Genomic DNA, 19,823 nt, shown 5'->3' on the forward strand with positions numbered 1-19,823 from the left:
AGCCACCCACTTAACCACTATGGGATTCAGTAACATTAGAAGAAAGGAGTCGTCACCCAGCACTGGGCCTGGCATGTAGCAGGGACAGTAAGTGTAGGGAGGGAGGGAGGGAGGGAGGGAGGAAGGAGGGAAGGAAATAAGGATGGGTGGATGGGCGAGTGGTGAGCAGACCTTCAGATGAGCCCAACTCTCCCTTGCCTGTCCCCAGCCCCCAACCCTCAGAGCCAGTTCCCAAAACTTCGTTGGCACCTCTTCACTCAGGCCACCTCTAAGTGCCGACCTGGGGCCATTTTTCACCAAAGCAGCCCACCCTGAGCAGTGGGGAGCCAGGACCAGGAGCAGGACCCCCCGCCTCACGTCCCAACTCTGCCCCTGTGTGGCCTTGGGCCAGCCAGGCCCCGCCCTGGCCTCAGTTTCCCCATCGGCGCCAAGAGCGATGGGCATGGCTTTCTTCTGAGAAGTGTCCCAGTACGATGTGCAGCCACCAGGGATCCCTCCGGGGCAGGGCCGAGTCGCACCCACCCTGGCTTCCTGGAGAGCTGGCGCCTTTTCTCCCAGGAAAACTATTTACCTTCAAAATCCAGCTCAGATGACACTTCTAGTAAGTGTCCCAAAGTCAGAGACGGAGAGAAACACAGACTCAGACAGGCTCAGAGTGACAGAGTGAAAGACAGAGGCACGTGGAGAAACAGAGAGAGGGAGAAGGGGAGAGAGACACAGGAAGCTGGAGGCTGGGACTCGAGGAAGGCAGGGCAGGACACCAAGGCTGCCCCAGTCAACAAGGTCACTTTGGGACTCAAAGCTACAATGACGAGGCCCCAAGTCCCTTCACCCCCCAGGAGCTCCCGCCTGGAGCTGGTGAGGGCGCTGGAGGCAGAGGCCGAGCGAGGCAGCTCCTATATGCCGGGGGAACACAGCAGCCAGGGGCCGAGACAGAGGAGTGGTTTATTGAACACTCAGGACTCGCTACTGAGGCCCCGAGCCCTCTCCGAAGCAGTTCTGTGGCTCGTCCAGCAGTCCCCACTCTGAACTGGGAGCAGAGCTGCAGGGCCAGAGGGCACAGGTGGACCTGGGTGCATAGGAGGTGCTTATGCTGTCACCAACACAGGCTAGAGACGGGGAGAGAAACTGAGGCAGCGTGGGCAGGTGCACTCTGGTAGTCAACAGGGAGGGACGGCAGCCATCTCGGCCTCAGGATGCCACGGTCAGCACAACGGCGTTCTGTGAGAAACAATAGCTCTCGCTTAGGCCTCTGCGTCCTGTGCCCCACAGCCCTGTCACACCCCCACCTCACAGCCATCTCTGTCCCCCTGCCCTGGGGTTAGCACTGTACCTAGAACACAGCAGGCACTCATTAAATGAATGAACGAACAATAGATGAATGACGGATAAACGACATCCAGGGTGGGACAAAGGTTCTGACTTTAAGAGTTGGAGACTCAAGTTCAAGAGCTGTTTCTGCTGCTAACTTACTGTGTGATCTTGGGCCAGAAATTTGACCTCCCTCAGCCTGGGTCCTCATCTGAGAAATGGGCACAGAACTCTTTGCTCTGCCCATTTCTCAGAGCTGTTTCAAGACCCAAAGTTGTGCTGGTTTGATCATGAAGCCCTGCCAATATTCAGCAAGAAAAAGTGTCATGATCTATTAGTCATGTCTGGGCCACAGGCACGGGATAAGGGAGAGACGGCTCATGTATTTGCTACCCCTGGACCAGGGAAACTGTGATTCTGTGAGTGAATCTGAGGTTCTACTCTGCAGCCCAGACATGTGTCTGAATCCAAGAGGAAAGAACTCTGTGATTGATTGACGATGTCTGCCACGGGCAAGTCATGAAGGAGTGGTAGCACACCTGTCAGATATTTGTCAATTCGTAATTCTCTGAGCAACTTAGAAAATGGTGCAGGGACAGACCAGAGGATGAGGCAGAGCATCCCTTTCGTGAGTTTCAAGCAGGGCTTTCCAGAGACAAGGCCCATCTGGGCCACTTCTGCATGGGAAACTCACCTCTATGATCTCCAGACCCGAATTGGCAAAATTGACATTCAGAATCTTCGGCAGGGGAATTCCAATATCCAAGGCCACTGTGAAGAGGGAATAGTTGAAAGCAAAGATATGTGGGGGTCTTGGACCCTGCTGACCCTATTCGACCACTTTCTTTGAGCCAGTCATTTCTCTTCTTAGGGACTCAGCTTCCTATTGGCGAACTCCTACTCAGCCTCTTATACCCAAACTAGTATGTCCCTTTTCTGTATTTTGTCAGTGGCTCCCCTCAGCAAAGACGCCTAGAGGCTCCGTCAATCCCTTGCATACTCTGGGTCATCTACATTCTAATCATTTATTTATACGACTATATTCCACCAGATTGTGGGAGATTAAGGCAGAATCCAGGTCAGACTGGCTCTTGGGGACCTGAGCCAGGCATGACGTACGTGCTAATCTATGTTGTTTGAATGGAAACATTGATGCCTCAGTTTCTGCATCTTACAAATGGGGATCAACCCCTCTCTGGCCTCAGTGTCCCCGTCAGGACGCTGGAGAGAGGCAACAGACAATCCCAAATTCAGACACTCCGTGTGTCCAGGAGGACAGCAGGGGCCGCCGTACCGTTGAGCTTCGGCACATACACCGCCCGGACCGCGTCGCCGAGCCACTCTTCTAAACGGGACGCCTGCAACAGGGCACACGGGATGCTCAGAGGCGCGGCCCCACAGGGAGCAGCAGCGCCCCCTTCCCAGGGAGGGGAATCCGGAGGCCTGGCTGCGCCGGCCTCCCCCGGGCCTGTGGACACATCTCTTGGTGAGCACAGGGCCCACCGGGGTGGACTGTCCGCCAGGGGCCCTGAGAGGGACTCTGCGATTTAGGCCAGCTCTACCCTTGCCCCATGAGCTTGGAAGAGGTGCCTTCCTGGAAGAAAAGCCTGTGGGGCCTGGAGGGGGCAGTGCCTGAGGAAGAGGGAAGGAAACGTGCCCAGCTTCAGAAGGACTCTATGAGGTCTGACCTTAGATTCCCGTCAGTTTAGGGACCCTTAGAATGTTCTAGAACCTAAGCCCATCATGAGATCCCAGAACCTCCGAACTCTGTGAGAAGCAGAACCTCGGGGTTCTGTGGGCTCTGAAACAGAACTTTCTGAGTTCCAGAACTTATTCCTCATGTGACGTTCCAGAAGTTTGGAGCCTTGTGCGGTTCTAGATACTCGCGACTTTGTGAGGGTCCAGGATGTGGAAGACGGTGCGAGTCACTTTCCTGAGCCGATCGCTGTTTCTCACGTGCACACGCACACCCGACGTTCGCCCACTCTGGATGTTGGCCGCTGGGGGCAGGGCCCGGACTGAGGCCAGCTCAGCCTTGCAGCCATGGCCACGACTCATGGCCACCACTTCCCACCCCACACCCGAAGCCCCTCACCGCCACCACCACGCTTCTCGCCCGCCCAGGAACTTACGTCAAAGGCACGGGAATAGGAGGAGGCCAGCTTGACACTGAGCCTGTGGAGAGAGGAGAGAAGTTGGGGGACCCCCAGCCCCGCTCTCAGCTGATAGCCGCCCTGCCCCGCCCACCCCACCCCTGCCCGGCCTGTCCCAGCCATAGATCTCCAGGATCAGGAAACAGGGTCACAGGCCCAGCTCTGCCTCTATCCAGCCATGACTCGGGCTCGGTTTCCCTATCTGTAAAATGGACCTGGAGGGATCTAACCTCCCTTCTGAAACATCGCGACCACCACCTCTGATTCCCTGGAGCCTGGGTCTGACTCCCAGCTCTCTGACCCTGGGCAGGTGGCTGAACCCCTGGAGCAGTGACCCTCCCCCAGACTGAGCACTGGACAGAGTGCCCTGTATACAGCAGGAGCTCATTAAAGGCAGCAACCCGCTGATGGATCACAGCTGGCCCAAGGAGAGGTTCGGGACTAGAGCCTGGGTGTGCGTCTCTGTCTCCCAAAGGGCTGAGGCATGAACTGGAGACGCGCCGAGCGGTGGGCGAGGCCCTCCGCCAAGGTCAGCAAGGGGCCATCAGCGGGCCCGTGCAGCGGCAGCGGCAGCCTGAGGAGCCGAGGGGATGCTGACGCGGAGTCAGGGGAGCACTAGGTGCCTGTGGCTCAGGACAAGCAGATCGCAGGGACGCCTGGGAAAGCCCCTGCCACCAGGGGAGGGACGGACAGGCCCAGGCCCCCTGCACTGAGAGCACCAGGCCTGGAGTGTGGCGGCCCAGAGTGCAGACCTGCTTCCGGGGGCAGCCCGCCGTGCGAGCCTGGGCCCGCAGAGTGCTTTGCACACTGTAAAGTGCTGGGCATGCGTTTGGAAGGGCTGTCATCGACACCGTAATCGTGGTTATTAAGACTATCATGACGCCAAGTTCCCATGGGGGGAGAGGGAGAGGTTAGAGAAATACCAAGTCCGTGTGAGTAAGAAGCATGTGCAACGCTCAAGGACAGCTGTCTCTGCGGTGGCCCCTGGGGCTGACAGCACAGGAGTGATCACTTAAGCCTGCTCCACATCCCAGCAGCAGGTTTATCTCCCAGGGACAGGTTTTGAGCAGCCGGGGGTGCAGTGGAGGAAGCCCATCCTACAGCCCACTCCTCTGAGCCCAGGAGACTCATCTGTAAAATGGGTTAACACTGTCCCCTCCCTGGCGGGTCCTGAAGGCAACGAAGATGCGGGAAAACCCCCAGAACCTAGTTGACGCTCAGTAAATGGAAGGTGGTTCTTAAAGACAGGAATCAGATCCTGTCCCAGGATCCCAAATTACCGTTCCAGGGACAGGGAGATGTGCAGCTTGGTGGCCGAGGGAGCCAGCTGGGCACTTAGTGTCACAACCTGCAGGACAAAGCAAGCAGAGGTTACCCTGAGTCAGCAGAGGGAGCTGGAGGACGGGTCTGCCTCGGCTGGCAGGTGGATTTCTGCTGTGTGTTCCCTCCGCTAACCCATACTGAGGCCCTACTGTGCGCCATGGCCTGTGCGGGGCACCGGAGAGGTAATTTGAAGGTTCTGGTGTTCCAGAACCAGAGTGTTCAAGGTGAGGGCGATTGGGCTTGTACGAGAGCACGCTCTGGGGCTGCAGGAGCTTGGAGCGGCCCTCGATGCAGCCTGCAGTGCGCTGGCTTCCTCAGTGAGGTGACAAGGCGCTCCAGGTGGCAGACGCCGCACGAACTGGGCCTGGGTAACTAAGGCTTAGGGCACAAGGACAGGCCGGGCAGAGGGCGAGGCCGGAGGGCGCTGCGTGTCAGGCTCAGGCTCGGGGGCTTGGCCAGGGGGAGCCAGGCAGGGAGTGAGCAGGGGAGGGACCTGCCTGGGCCCAGAGGTAGGTTTGTGCGGAGTCGGGGGGTGGAGCAGACGCAGGGCGATGGCCGAGGTGCCGAGGCAGCGGAGGGCAGGTGGACAGGCCCAGGCAGACGTGCGAGGAGGGGGCAGGCAGGAGCCACGGCGGGCGCTCTGGGCTCAGCCCAGATCATGGGGGCGGGAGCTCGCTGTGCTGTACCACATGGGCCTCCTACCCTGAAACTGGGGGGAAGGCACCCCGAGGCCTGAAGAGGGTCAGCCCCATTCCAAGTGCCGGCCCTCCCCACCTGGCCACTCACCCCATTCAGCTTGAAGAGGGCTTCGGGGGTCCCTTGAGGGACATAGGGCAGCACGTGGATGTCGGCCGGGATGGAGACCGAGGCCTTCTTGTTCTGGAGCGTGACTGTGGGCGCCTCCTTCGCCCGCAGCGAGAGCTGGAGGTGCTGGCCCGGGGGCAGCTTCCCCAGGGCCTGGAGAAACAGAGGCAGGGCAGGGGCACGAGGGTGGCTTAGATACCCCAGGACTAGAATCAGATGGTCAACACTCCACAAGCAGGTACTGGGCACCAGCGCCATGCTGGGCACTGAGGTTACAGCGTGAGCCAGACAGGACTGGTTTGGGCCCCCACGAGGCTAACACTCAGGTAGGGAGACACCAACCCACAGAACCACCAATCGGACTCCCTGTCCCACGCAGAGTCAGGACCCTCGCCAAGGCCCACAGGCCCCATGTGACCATCCCTGCCTTCTTCTCCACCCTTCCTCGCCTCCCGCCGCTGCCCCCATTCTCCCCTCTTCAGATGCACTGGCCACTTGGCTGTCCCTCCCATCTGCCTCGGGGCCTTTGCACTTACTGTTCCTTCTGCCTGGAAATGTCTTCCCCAGGGAACCAGTGTCCCTCTGACACTGTTCATCTTGTTTGTCTGTGCATTGTCTGTCACCCTACCCAAGTGGCCGCCCCTTGAGTACAGAGCGTGCGGCCCCAGGTACAGGTACGTCCCTGTTCCAGAATGGGTCCTGTTACACAGTAGGTGCTCAATGATATTAGTTGATTCCTGAATGAATCACGCAATCCAGAAATTCTGAGTCTCATAATCACAACATCATGGAATTAAAGAGGAATGGAGATCATGGAATCACGTGAACTTAGAACACAGAATTGTGGCCCTTGGGACACCAGAATGCTGGGATTTGGTGACCAATTCCTCCAGCCCACACTCCCTGAGTTGCAGGATCATGAGGACGGGAGTCACCAATTCCACCCGCCTGTGCTCACGGCACCTGCAGGCACAGAAGCAGGCTCAGGGCGGGGGCCGGGGCTCTGAGCTGCGAGGCCAGCAAGCGGAGAGCAAAGCTTCAGCCTCCAGAGGCAAGCCCAGGCCCCTGCGCTGGAGGGACAGGCCTGGCTTGCTGGGCTAGGGATCCCTGCCCCGGCCACCTCTGCCTGCCCCAACGCCCTCTCCACCGTCTTACAACTCCTGCCTTCAGGAGGTTCTTCTGAATGTCTAACCCCAATCTCGTTCCTGCCTTGAGACTCCAGTGCCCGTTAGCTACCTCGTTCCCCAAGGCTTCTTTGAATCACCTCCTTCAAGCACTCGCAGAATTTATCCTCTGCACCTCCAAACTCAGCTGCCCTCTCTATCTTCTCTGGTAAGAGCCCAGGCCCTCTGGGCTTCTCTCCAACCTCTACCAGAATCTGCTGTTACATAAGGAGCTTGTAGTAGTCATTTCAACTTGAGTATGAATTCGTGGCCTCATGCCTGGAAATTGGCTGGTCCAGACCCAGTCGAATGAATGGAAAAGCTGAGGCCAGACCCTGAAGTCACGTATTAATGCCCACTAGTCAAAACTCCCCGACTCTTCTCCCTCTTCTTCCCTCTCCAATACCAGTGCCCTGAGTCTTCTATCCAGGGACAGAGAAGACTATGATACAGTAAGGCAGATGAGGGAGGGAGGAGGCTCAGTAGTCTGGAAAGAATCTCCTGTCCTCTGCTTGTCTCCAGAGAAGCAGTGGCCATAGGACAAATACCCAGTTGACTTCTGGAGTAGCCAAACCTTGGTCCTTTCCTCTCTAAGCAAACTCTGCTACCCAGAAAGAATAAGGCATTAGTCATTCACATTTTAGTGTGAATTTGGGTTCAACATTCAATTGCAGTTGCCTAGAGAGCTGTATTGAGTAAGATTCTGCAGTCTATTCAGGCTCACTGGGAGAGAGCTACAGTGATCAAAGCCCATGGGAGGGTCACTCACTTCAGGAACCAAAGCGGCCAGGTCTGTAGTTGTCAGTGGGACAGGAACCTGGAACCAAGACCAAATGGGAGAGGGCATTAGTGAACACAGACACAGGACAAGAATCCCTCAGCACACACGGAACAGTTTTGGCCACCCCTCCCCCAGCCCCTGCCAATTACATCCACATATCACCACAAACACCCATTTTGTCCTATCAGCCAGCGATTACTGAGCACTTACTGCATGCCAGGCGTATGCTATGGGCTTTGTGTGCATTTGCTCATTTCGCCTTTACAATAGCTCAAACGTGTGTGCTACACATTTTACAGCTGGAGATACTGAGGCTCTCGCCCAGGGTCATACGACCGGTAAACGGTGGCACCAGGATTTGAACCTGGGCAGGCTAATCTCAGAACCTTTTAATCACTCCGCCAGGGCTCACAATCTGGAGGCCCTCGGAATCAGACCCCAGACATTTTTGCCTTTTGCCCAAACGATATTTTCAAAAACTATGAATTTCTTTCTAGTATTTATATATCAGGAGGCTTTATATACATTTTCCAGTTTCTGGCTAAAAAGTTGGAAAATCCGGTCACACTGGGCCCGTACCCTCTCCCCTTGGGGTAGCTGAGTAGCAGCTGCCTGAGAAATGGGGCACAGGGTCCCCAGTTCACTACCGTCCAACCAGGCTGCCAATCGACGATAGCCCAGCCTCCCGGAGCGCGGATGCTTGAGACCCCCCTGAACTACACGCGCCCACTTCTCAGAACAGACCTGTTCACACAGGATAAAAACGCACACACACTGTCTCCGGGGCAGGATTTCCCAGACACTCACCCAACACGCACCCGTGGGGGCGGACAGCACCGGGATGTGGCCTCTGAGGTTCAGATATGCACACCTGTGCCCACAGGCTGCCCAGACAGTGAAGTTCTTACACTCGGAGTCTCTGGCTCTGACTGGCCCCATCCCCCAGCTACAAGTCACCTGCTTCCCGCCTCAGGGCCCCGTTCCAACCTCCCAGAGGCCTTTGGAGCATTCTCTGAACCCCACTTGCAAGAAGTGATTGACCAACCTCTGCTCCCTTAGGCCTGAGCTGCAGGTATGGAGTCCAGGTAGCTCAGAGCTCACTGCCTTTGGAGAGGGCTGAGACCAAGAAAATGCCTCTGGCTAGGGCTTCTGGGGACTGGGCCTTCCAGACCCACCAGGCTGTGAGAGGGGCCAGAATGGTAGCAGGGAGGACCCAGAAGCTTCACAGTAAATGTCCAAGTGACCTTTGGTACAGTCCAACCCTAGTTTCTTTTCTTCAACTCAAATATGCTCTAGAGAAAGTGGTGGGATGTTAGCCATTCACACTTTAGTATAAAATTGGTCTTCGACTCTAGAAGAGCACATCTGGTGCAGGGATGGAAAGTGAGCTACATTTCATGTGCTAGTTCTGACCAATTGAAAGTGAGTTCCTGGAGTGCTGAGTTGAGGATTCAGAGGTCTCATTCAGGATTAACCAAGTAGAGGGCCATTATCCACTACCAATGTCTGCCCAAGTACAGGAGTGGGCAGCAGCAGTGTAACTCTCCTCTGTTACAGAGAAGCGGGCTCGGCAAGGCTGATCAGTGATGATGTGAGTAGGTCAGCAACAGCACTGCCAAGGGACAGCCGGCAGGGAGCTCCCACCCCAGCTCCCCCAGCTGCCACACTCACCAGCTCAGGGGTGATGTCGATGTTGAGGGCGCCATTGGCCTGCAGGAGCCCAAACATGGTGTTGAAGAGATACAGCGGCACTGTCACCTGGGTTGTGTGGTCCTCCTTGGGGGGCACTTTGACTGGGACGGGGTGTTTGGGGAAGTCAATGATGTCGCCACCTACGCTCTTCACGATGGGCTGCAGGGGCAGGACACAGGGCAGAGGAGGGTTCGGGGCTGCTCACCCATCCCCCTCGACCCCGCATGCCCTGCCCGGCCTTCTCAAGGCCCCCCGCCGCCGCCAGCGCAGTGGGGCCCCACGGGCACTCACGTTGATGTCCAGCTCTATGTACTGGTTGGAGATGAGAGGCAGGGTGGCCAGGGAGAATTCCACGGACCCGAGAGCCCCCAGGGGCACCAGGCCTGGTGGGAAGGGACGGGAGAGAAAGAGCCCATGGGCCCAGGCTCCAGCAAGAATAGCCCCTGCTCCCGCCGACGGAGGGCCTGCCGAATGCCTGCTGCCCCACTGCGCGCTCGCTCGGCCTCTCCAGCCGCCTCCAGCCGCCTCCGTTCCACAGGTGGGGAAGCTGCGGCTCAGACAGGGGCGTTACCGCCCAAGGCCACACAGGCACAGAGTGCAAAGCCAGTACCTGCTTTCCAGAGCTCACGCCCCTAACACGCTGCTGCCCGCCTCTCTTGCGTGACGCCACATGTGGACACATCTGCCCCAGGTTTTCTATCCTTTTCCCGGTTATGCCTTTTTATACTTTCCCAAAGCCCTTTTATGGACAGAAAAGGTGCCCAGGTCTCCTCCACAAGACGCAGAGAGACTGGGGTCCGTTGCGGCTGTGGGGCCCTGGCGTCCTTACTTAGCTCTCTGGACCAGATAGTGACAATATCCCCTCCCCTTTCTCACAGTGCCAGGGGCACACAGGTGCTCCGCGTTGGCCTGCGGCACCCAACATTCGGAGAACTGCGGCTCCGGGTCCCCACACCCTACCAAACTGCCCTCAGCCCAGGCTCCTCCCCTGGGTCCCCTCAAAGCAGCAGGCTGTCCCCGTGAGGAGGGAGCGCGAGGTCCCGGGATTCTGTCCCTTCCTGCTTCCCTTGGCGCCCCCTCCCCATTGGGGTAATGAGGGAGGGCCAGAGGAGAGGCGATAGCCCCACTTACTCAGCACGGCCCCCAGGAGCTCATTCACGACGCCCAGCACACTGTCCACCACGGGGCACAGCTGTGTCGGGGGAGACAGACGTTACAGAGAACAAGAGCTTGCTGCAGGGGACGGCAGCGTTTTCCCTGAATGCTTTGCTGTGTGGTGCTGGGGACCGAGGCAAGGCAGAATGCGGAGACACACAGGGACACATTGGTGGGAGGCAGGGGAGGGGCTGGAGCTGGAGGTGTTGGAGGGCTCAGGGGGCCCCAAGCCCGCTTCCCTCTGTCACGTGAACCCCATTAGAAGACCCCAAAGGTTACTGGGGGAACAGGGGGGACACACTTCAGAGGCCGGTTGTGGCGTGTGGACAAGGCTTCCCACTAAGCAGGCAAAGGCGGCTGCAGTTCCTGCCCAGGTCACAGCCGCCCCATCCCAGGTGGGACCTGGGAGCCCTAGAATCAAGACCCACGGGGGGCACCTCCTCTCCCCCACCCAGAGAGTCAGGCCTGGAGCTGGGGTGTCCGCGATGTTTACAGCAAACCCTGTGCTGTGAGGACAGGGGGCAAGTGGTTTGGCTTCCAGAGTCCCGAGTCTGGGAGTCACAGAATCCGAGCCCCACAGCCCCTTGCCGCGGGAGCCTCAGAGACGGCCCAGTCCAGCCCTCGCTCTACAGCTGGGGCCAGAGAAGGAAGGTGACCTGCCCAAGGTCACAGCCGTTTGCAGAGACAGGAGAGGGTGTGGCGTTTCAACTTGGGGCCCCAAACTCCAGGGCTCCTGGGGTCTGGCAAGTCACAGAAATGGGAAGAGGTGACCAGAGGGGCTGTGGTGGCGGTGGGGGTGGCTCCCCTTGGCACTAGCCGTTTGCCAGCTGCAGGAGGGAGGTGCCAGGCGGCCAGGGTGGCTGGTTGTACAAGAGAAGCCAGAAATCGGGATTTTTAAGAGAAATCTTTAGTCTCTAAATGTTGGCAATGAACTCTTATTTTAAAAACCTCTCTGTGTCACACAAAACCCAGCTTCCAGCACATTGCCCCAGAGATCAAGGTTAGGGGCTGTGATTTACGGGCCCCCGTGCGCCCTGGTTGAAATCCGCCTGCGATGGGCCTGCCTAGGGGCCCCTCCCGCTGCAGAGCTTCTTCCAAATGGGCTTCCTCGAGAGCACAGGGATCGGTTGAAAATAATTAGGTGACCTAATTTTAGTTTCAAGCTAATTTAAAGAAGAACGTGAAGTCATTAATAACACAAGTGGCAAAAATAGAGCACAGGGTGAGAAAGACTCAGGTGTGGGAGCAGGGACTCAGGCTCCGAGGTCTGGGAGGATGGTGCCAGCCCACCCACAGACTGGCAGGCGGCACCCGGGGGACACAGGAGCAGGCCAGGACTGGATTACCTGGTGGGCGTGGAAGGGAAGTACAGCCTAATCCTGCCTGGCGCCTGGCTCTACCCAGAACTGGCGGAAGGGCCACAGCCCCGGGGCAGGGCACGCTGGCCCTCTGCCCCCACACTCACCAGTCCCTGCAGCACCTTGAAGAGAGTCTCTTCCACGACCCCAAAGAGTGGCGCGGGCAGCAGCCTGGGCAGAGTGAGACATGAGGGCGCAGCTGCCACGTGGGGACAGCTCCACCCAGATGGCGGGGCAGCTGGGCACCGGGGCTCTGGCTTTCTCCTGTCTCTTCTCCTGGTGGGGATGGCTGGGGCTTTGCAGACCTGAGCAGAAACCTGGCCCCACCTCACCATGGCACCCAGGGGACAGCTCCGGTTTCCCCGTCTGCACAATGCCCGCCATATAGAGTTGCTGCTGCCCAGATTGCACGGGAGTGTGTACACGTCTGGTACACAATCTGTGCTCGATAAGTGTCTGTCCCCTTTGTCTCCCCTAACATTTGTAGACAAGTGACATTTGGGCCTAGAACAGTGGCTGGCTGGAGGTGGGGGCATCAATAAATATTTGTTGAATGAATGAATGAATGAGGGGTGGCCTGAGGATGAGAAGTGCGCGTAGATGGGCTCAGGACTGTTTGGAGACCACAGGGACGCAGGGGAAGGGGTGGCAATCCCAGGACCACAACCACAGGACACCAGCACTGTCCTGGGCTTCAACCCCACCAAGGCCCCCTCCAGCCCGAGGAGCAGAATGGAGCCCAAAGACCCTGCTGGCGCCCCCTTCTCAAGGCCCTTCTGGAGACAGGAGCAGCCCCATTCACCCTATGCCCGGGAGCCAACACAGGGCTGTCTGATGACCCGTCACTGCTCAGAGCCTTCCAGCAAAGACCGGAGGAGGGCTGGGATTGGGCCTGGAGTGGAGACGCTGGCGGGGGAGACACAGGCGCGAGGCAGGTGCGGCTGCGGCTAGGTGCAGAGTGCCGGGAGGAGCTTGGACCTAGTCAGGGACCAGCCCAGTCCCATCCCTGCCTGATCTGTGTGTGAGTCTGGGCAAGTCCCTTGCCCTCTCTGGGCTTCCACTGTCCTATGGAAGTGACTGTTCAACACAAGTGCAGGGAGCCCCACCGTGTCCTGAACAGCCCCAAGGAAGAGTCCCATGGCCAGTGCCTTCCAGATCATCCAATTCGGCCCCTCATTATGCGTGTGGGGACACTGAGGCCCAGACCGGGGGGGGGGCGGTTTCCCTGGGGTCACACACCAAGTTGAGGCAGAGCGGGATCTCTGATGTGCTGAGAGCAGGGACTGAGATTCCGCAGATGGAGGGACCCCAGACGAACCCCGACCACTCTATCTGGGGCCCAGTTCTGGACCCAGTTCAGGACGCCCCGCCAGCCACTCCAGGGAGACCCCCAGACACCCAGGTGGACTCACCCCGAGAGCAGGCTGATGTGGCCCAGGAGCGTGCTGCAGCGCTTGAGGATGAGGGTGGGCGTACCCCGCGGGCTCATGCCCAGAGCCACCCGCGAGGACACATTCACCTCAGCAGCCAGCTGCAGGAGGCCCCCCAGGGGGCTGCGAGACGAGACGCGGGGGAGTGGCCAGGCTGCCAGGCCCCGCCCCAGCCACGCCCACCCCAGGTCGGATGAGGAGCCCTCCCTGAGGGGCCTAGGCCACACGCCCTCTTCCCTGCCTGCGCCCTCTTCCCCCACCCCTCCGGAGAGCCCAGGGCAGTGGGGTAGGGGTCTGGAGGGAGGAGATGGAAGTCCCTGGGCTTCACTGGAGTGGGGGTCCCCTGGAAGGGGTACTGGGGTGGGATCCAGGGGGAAGCAGTAGGATGGGGAGTCCCTTGGGGAGGAAGTAGGGTGGGAGGAAATAGGGCGAGGGGACAACAGAACAGGGGTCCGCAGGGGGCAGTGGAGTGGGGCGGGAAGCAGTAGGATAGAGGTCCCAGGGGCACACTCACCCAGAGCCGTGCAGGCCCACCTTGGTGTGCAGGCTCAGCTGCACCCCGAACCCCGGCAGCAGCTTCAGCGACACCTTTGGCAGCGTGAGTTCCTCAATCTTCAGCCTGGGATGGGAGTCCCAGGGCGGGCTGCTCACTCCCAGACACCCCCTGCTGCCCGGACCATCCCAGACCAGATCCCACCTCCAACCCGCAGAATCAACTGAGCCCTTGGGCCGGTTACTTCACTTCTCTGGGCCTCAGTTTCCTCATCTGTAAAGTGGGGTGATAATAGTACCCACCTCATGGGAATGTCGGAAAGACAAGTGAGGTAATGTAGGTGCAGAATCTGGTACACCGTGTGCTCGATAAATATGCTCATCGTAACTGGAGGCTCCATGAATTAAAGTTTTTTCTCCACCCTATCCCCATGACCTTAGCCCTGGTTTGGTTTCTGACCTTGACGTGGCCCCCCACCTGAACTCCCCCAGACACACACAAACACAACCCAAGTGGGTTCTCAAACATGGCTCCTAGAAGTTCATTACTTTCTCTGTCCTCTGCGTCTCTGCCTGGGCTGTTCCCTCTGTCTAGAACACTCTTCCTGTGACCTTCCTTCCACTCTACATCCCCCTTCAGCAAGCTGACTCCTCCCAGCTCTCCTGATTTCAGCCAGGGTCTGCCTTCTCCAGGAAGCCTTCCTTCCTGGTTTTCTGCCCCAGGTAGATGCCCTCTGAGCTGCTCCGATCCTTGCCCTGAGCTCACGGGACGGTTGCTGTGAGGCTCCTCCACATACTGGGGGCTCTTTGAGGCAGGACACTGTCCGGTTCATGTCTGAGAGCCCAGTCTCCCCCAGAAGGGGGATTGCACAGCGGGAGGGAGACTGAATATAATAACAATAATGGTATTTAGGCAGCACTTACTGTGCGCCAGGCTCACGTGAACCCCCTGTCCCGGCAACAGCCCCATGAGCAGCAGCTCACAGCGCAGCCTCCGAGAGCCAGACAGTTCAAGCTCCAGCTCTGCCACTAACTGATGCTGTGACCTTGGGCAAGTCACAACGCTATCCTGTGCCTCAGTTTCCCCATCTGCAAAATAGGGCTATTGGCAGTACCTACCACAGAGTGACACATAGTGGGCCTCGAGCAGAGCAGCGTCAGCACTTACCAGCCCCCTTTCCAGATGTCGTGTGGACACCCATTCCCCCCTCTTCTGCTCCTGGCACCCCATTTCCTCCCGTCCAGTGACCCCTCCCCATATCCTGGGCCTCAGCCTTCTCTGGGGCCTGTCGTCTGAACTTGCCCTGATTCACCACCAGCTGTGGACGGGTGTCCCCTGGCCGTGGCCCGGCAGTATGGCCTGTGATTAAACACGCAGACACATTTGCCCCTCCTGTCCCAACTGGGAGAGCGTGGGCAGGTCCCTCCACTGCCTGGGGCCTCAATCTCCTTCCCTGTCCAGTGCAGTTGGTGAGTCAGTGAGATAACCCATTCGCAGGGCATAGCACGGTGCCAGACACAGAAACCCTGGGAGGGTGGCTGGTAAGTGATTCACGTTCACTAGTATGTGATTTCACTCATTTGTGCAATCAAATATACATTTTTGAGCACTGATTATGTGTCAAGCCCATTTCTGATACTGGGAACACGGCAGTGAACAGCCCAAATAAAAACTCTACACCTCTTGGGATTATAATCAGGTGGGAGGAGACAAAACCCAAATGCGTAACATTTGTGGTGTGCAGGGGAGTGATATGTCGCCCGGAGAACTTGAACTTGGGCGGGGCTCAGAAAGGGCTAGTCAGGGCAGGGCTCCTTTGAGCAGACTCCTGAGGGGGGTAGGAAGGGACGGAGCTGCGCAGGTACCCGGGTCGGCCCAGAGAGACTGAGTAACCTGCCCCGAGTCACACCGCGAGTAACTAGACTTGACCCCAGAGCTGGAACCCTCAATCCCAGGGCTTGCTGCCATTCTCATTCTGCCAGACATGGAATGGGTCACTATTTTCAGACCCGGGTCACCACCCTCATGGGCTGCCAACAAATTAAAAAGAGTCAAGCTTTCCTCCATTCCCCGGAGGAAAGACAAGACAAGGTCTCCTGTAGGACACGCGGCAGGCAGTGCTCAAAAGGCCTCCAGACAGACTCACCCAGAGAGCTCCTTGACGACACCAAAAACCCCTCCATGGCCCAGCAGGCCACCTCCTCCAAGCAGCCCTCCAAAGCCCAGGAGGCCCTGGTTCACGGATGTGACCGTCCCCAGCACGTTCTGCAGAATGGGCCCCCCAACCAGTGAGTTCTGGATGGCTGCAGAGAGGGAAGAGGTAGCAAGGTAAGAAACCCCTACCTCACCCCAGGACCATGGCAGCTGCCCTGTTCCTCTGAGCTCGAGTAGACCTCTCTTTTAATGGAATTAACCCAGAGGTTACACTCAAATGGTGGAACCCGCTGAGCCATGACAGCCTCTTACACTCACCGCTGAGCGCCAGGGAGGTACTCAGTAAGCATCTGTGGTATGAGTGAGTGAATCCCATGACAATCCCTTTGTTTTACAGCTGGGGAAACTGAGGCGCAGAGAGGGGCAGAGACTTGCCCAGAGTCACACAGCAAATTGGGTTTAGGGCCAATAGTATTACAACTTGAGCTCCCAGTCCTGGGCTGCCCTGTAGCACCAAAAGACAGAGCAAAGGAGGGGGAGCTCATAGCCTCCAGAGGCTTGGTCAAGCTGGAGGAGGTGACCCCTGCCCTCCTGGGACACCCTGGTCTGACTCCGTGCAGACTGTGGGAAGGGCAGGATGGAAGGAACCACCCTGTGGGGGCGGGGGCAGGCCAGAGTGGCCTCCCTGACGCATTGCCCATTCACAGCTGCTCCGCTCCATCCCTGGGACTGTCACCATGGGCCACTGGGCCCTGTAGCGCCAATGCCAGGGAGAGTTCCCCCACCCCAGGAATGTGGGACAGAGACACTAGCCCAGCCTGCAGCTTCCCCTGGACCTCCTCAAGCCCACCCATCCCTGTCCCTAAGCCACACAGCCCCCACACAGCCCCCACACAGCCTCAGCCCGCACCCCCCAGTGCAGCTCTCAGCCTGCAAGCAAACCCTTAACCTCCCGAGCACCCAGCACCTCCCAGTGTCCCGGGGAAAAACACCCCCAAACAACCCAAAAACCCAAAACTTCCCCAACCGGTCCTAAAACAAAACCCCCAAACAAAAGGAACGAGCCATTGACATTGCAGCGGACCCCACAGAGCGCCCGCCTCGGGCTCACCTTTGCCAAGTTCATCCTTGTCGATCCGAGCGAGCGTGCCCACAGTCTCCAGCAGCCCCTGGCACGGAGCCACCAGGCCCCAGAGCAGAAGCAGGGACCACACGCCCAGCATCTTTGGCTGCACGGCTGGAAGGGGCGGAAGCAGGACCTCTGAGACACTCCTGGTGCTCAGGCCTTCCCCTCCCTGATCCCATCAGCCTGGGCCCCCCCCCCCACCTGGCACAGCCCAAGTCCAGCTTCGCTCCCAGGAAAGCCCTCTCCTCCCCAGTGCGGCAGCGCCCTGAAGCTGCCAACGCAGTCAGCCGCCAAGGCACTGTCCAAGCCTCTCCCTCATTGGATTCCATTTCACAGATGGGAAAACTGAGACTGAGAGAGGGGAGGGGACTTGACCAAGGCCATAGAGCTAATCAGTGACAGGGACAGAGTTTGAGCCGTCTGATTTAAGTCTTAGTCCTCTGCAGCCCGGCGAGCCTGGCAGGGTGTCTAGAGCGAGAGCTGCAGAGGGGCCTCCCCTCCCGGGACAGCGGGACGGGAGCTCTGTGTCCTGGACCTGCTTTCCCATGACTCGTGAGGCCATTTTAGAGGTTCCCCCGCCCCATCTGACTGGAGATGTCCAACACTTAGACTTGACATGTCCCATCTTTCTCTTCTTCCCATCCCATCCCACCTCCATCCCAAATGTTGTTGAAAAAGGGAATGAGCTGGCAGGTGGAGCTTGGCTAATTTGCTAGTTTCATGGAATGAGAATTTTCTTTATGGGGGTCCCTATCTGCCCACCCAATCATACATCCACCTATGCCTGCCTGTCACCCCCACTTAAGCTCTTTGGTGGCTCCCCACTGCCCTTCTGGTAAAACCCAAGCTCCTTGCCATTATCCACAAAGTTCCTGCCTGCCTCTTTGACCTGCTCAGCCTTGAGCACACCAGGGCCCACCTCAGGGCCTTTGCACATGCAGTCCCTGCTGCTAGGAAGGCTGCTCCTGGGTTTTTGCACAGCTGCCTCCTTGTCTTTCCAATTTCTGCCTCCTTGGAGAGGCCTCCCTCCTTCGCCTTGCCTAAAGAAGCCTGTCTGTCACTAAACATCACCCAGAATGTTTACTTTAAGGTGCCTATCACAATTTGCAATCATGCAGTCTGTGTTTGTGACCCCGTTTGCCATCTCTGCAGGCTCCAGGAGGGCAGGGACTGTGTCCAGGGCCTCCGTGTGTGGTTGTGTGTGGAGAGGGGGGCCTGCCGAGGGGCAGGGGGTTGGAAGTTCAGCAGCACTTCACTCGCCAACCGTTCGCCCCAGCGCAGGCTGTGTCTGCCCAAAGAGGGCACCTTTTCCTTGCTCGCACAGAGGTACCATGTGGCACTATAGGCACCAGCAGCGATCTTGGCTGTGTCTAACTTCTTTCCCTGAGACTTGTCCCAGAGTGGCTCCCGTAGCCTCTGGATCTCTTACAGAAGGAAATACCTTGTGATGAGAAGCCAGCCAGGTTCTGTGGCTCAGAGAACAATCGGTACTCCTTGAACCCTGTCCCAAGGACGATTCTGTCCCCTGTCTACCCCTTCCCATTGTGAACTTGTGCAGCAAGCCTTTGCCCCTCGTTGAGCCCAGGTCTCCCACTACCCTCCAGGTCCCCCCCAACCCCCTCCTGGGGCGAATTCTTTCCATGCTCATTATTCAGATGGGATGGCAGAAGACAGCGGGGTCAGTGGTGGGGCTCAGGACAAGGCCAGGGCTGCCAGAGGCTGCCTTACCCACTTGCTCCTGAAGCTCCCAAGGGGTGAGTGGGGGTTCCCGGCCTCCTGTCGGTTCCTCCACCCACCTGAGCCCAGGGGTGGCACTTATATGCCCATAGCAGTGCTGGGGACACAAAGGGGCCACAGCCGCCAGAAACCCGTCAGTGTGTCATGTCAGAAGCAAATTGTGGTTTTCCCCCAGGGCCTGGGCTAAGCCTTCCTTCTTGGGGAAGAGTGTGGGGACTGGGGTCGGTGCCCAGGGGTGGGGGTGAAGGTGCAGGGGCTGCAGAGGCAGCCACTTCCCCAGCTGGGGGCAGAGCTCTGCCAACCCCCATCCTGCCACCTACTGGGCCCCCTCCTTGGGGAGGGGCACCAGCTCCACCCCCATCTCCCGAGGCCCAGTGTCCCCAGAGTTCCAGAGCAGGATGCTTTGTCCCCTTTCTGAGGCCGATCCAGATGACAGCGAAGAGAAATGCATTCATTTCTTCTACAGCAGGCATTTATGAAGCACCTACTGTTTGCTAGATGCTGGGGATATTGCCATTGACAAAAAAGACAGACCCCTGCCCTGAAGGAGCTGACCAGCAGAAACACAGTGCAATTTTAAATTTTCAAGTAGCCACATTTTTAAAAAAAGGTAGAAAGAAACAGGTGAAATCAATTTTAACAATATAGTTTAGTTAACCTAATATATCCAAAATATTATCATTTAGCATACAATCAAACATGCAACTATTCATGAGATACTTTGCTTTCTTTTTCTCATACCGAGTTTTCAAAATGCATCTTACAGCACACCAAAATTTGGACCTGCTACATTTCAAGTGATTGCCCTTCTGTGGCTATTGGACAGGCATCTCTGGAGGGGACATATAAGCACGTGATACAGTTAGCCCGAAGCTAAGGACAAAAATAAACAGGGAAGGGGCTCGGGAGTGTGGGAGGGGCGCTGTCTTCGATAGGGGAGGCCTCGTGTCAGAGCGGGGTGCTCTTGACCTGGCGGCGAAGAGGGCGGAGTCGGATGGGTACCTGGACCACACAAAGGCCCTCAGGGGTGTGTTCTGGGGACAGCAGGGAGGCCAGTGTGGCTGGAGGGGAGTGACGAGGCCCTGCAGGTGACTGTATGGACTTACAGACTTTGGCTATTTTTTTTTTTTTTTTTTTTGAGAC

The 19,823-nt window shown here is 57.9% G+C and overlaps 1 protein-coding gene across 1 annotated transcript; it reads right to left on the reverse strand.

Moving 5' to 3' along the window:
* Positions 1–1,161: 1,161 nt before the first annotated feature.
* On the reverse strand, positions 1,162–17,118 carry BPIFB3 (BPI fold containing family B, member 3). Its single transcript, XM_012665773.1, has 15 exons — positions 16,929–17,118; positions 15,810–15,966; positions 13,685–13,789; positions 13,153–13,293; positions 11,848–11,911; positions 10,359–10,419; positions 9,519–9,610; positions 9,207–9,386; positions 7,524–7,571; positions 5,574–5,744; positions 4,745–4,812; positions 3,444–3,486; positions 2,606–2,669; positions 2,006–2,082; positions 1,162–1,221 (listed from the first exon to the last, which is right to left on the reverse strand). Exons 1-15 carry the CDS (start codon positions 17,038–17,040, stop codon positions 1,192–1,194), a joined length of 1,413 nt encoding a protein of 470 aa, XP_012521227.1. The 5' UTR covers positions 17,041–17,118; the 3' UTR covers positions 1,162–1,191.
* Positions 17,119–19,823: the final 2,705 nt, after the last annotated feature.

Source organism: Propithecus coquereli, unplaced genomic scaffold, assembly GCF_000956105.1.
Source record: "Propithecus coquereli isolate 6110/MARCELLA unplaced genomic scaffold, Pcoq_1.0 Scaffold122, whole genome shotgun sequence".
NCBI classification, from domain to species: Eukaryota; Metazoa; Chordata; class Mammalia; order Primates; family Indriidae; genus Propithecus; species Propithecus coquereli.

Excerpts from the sequence above, each read along its gene's own strand:
- BPIFB3 (XM_012665773.1), bottom strand. The coding sequence starts at position 17,040 with ATGCTGGGCGTGTGGTCCCTGCTTCTGCTCTGGGGCCTGGTGGCTCCG. Across the intron at positions 11,912-13,152 it reads CACATCAGCCTGCTCTCGGG|GCTGCTGCCCGCGCCACTCT; the intron begins GTGAGTCCACCT and ends CACTCTGCCCAG. Across the intron at positions 9,387-9,518 it reads ACATAGAGCTGGACATCAAC|CCCATCGTGAAGAGCGTAGG; the intron begins GTGAGTGCCCGT and ends CTGCCCCTGCAG.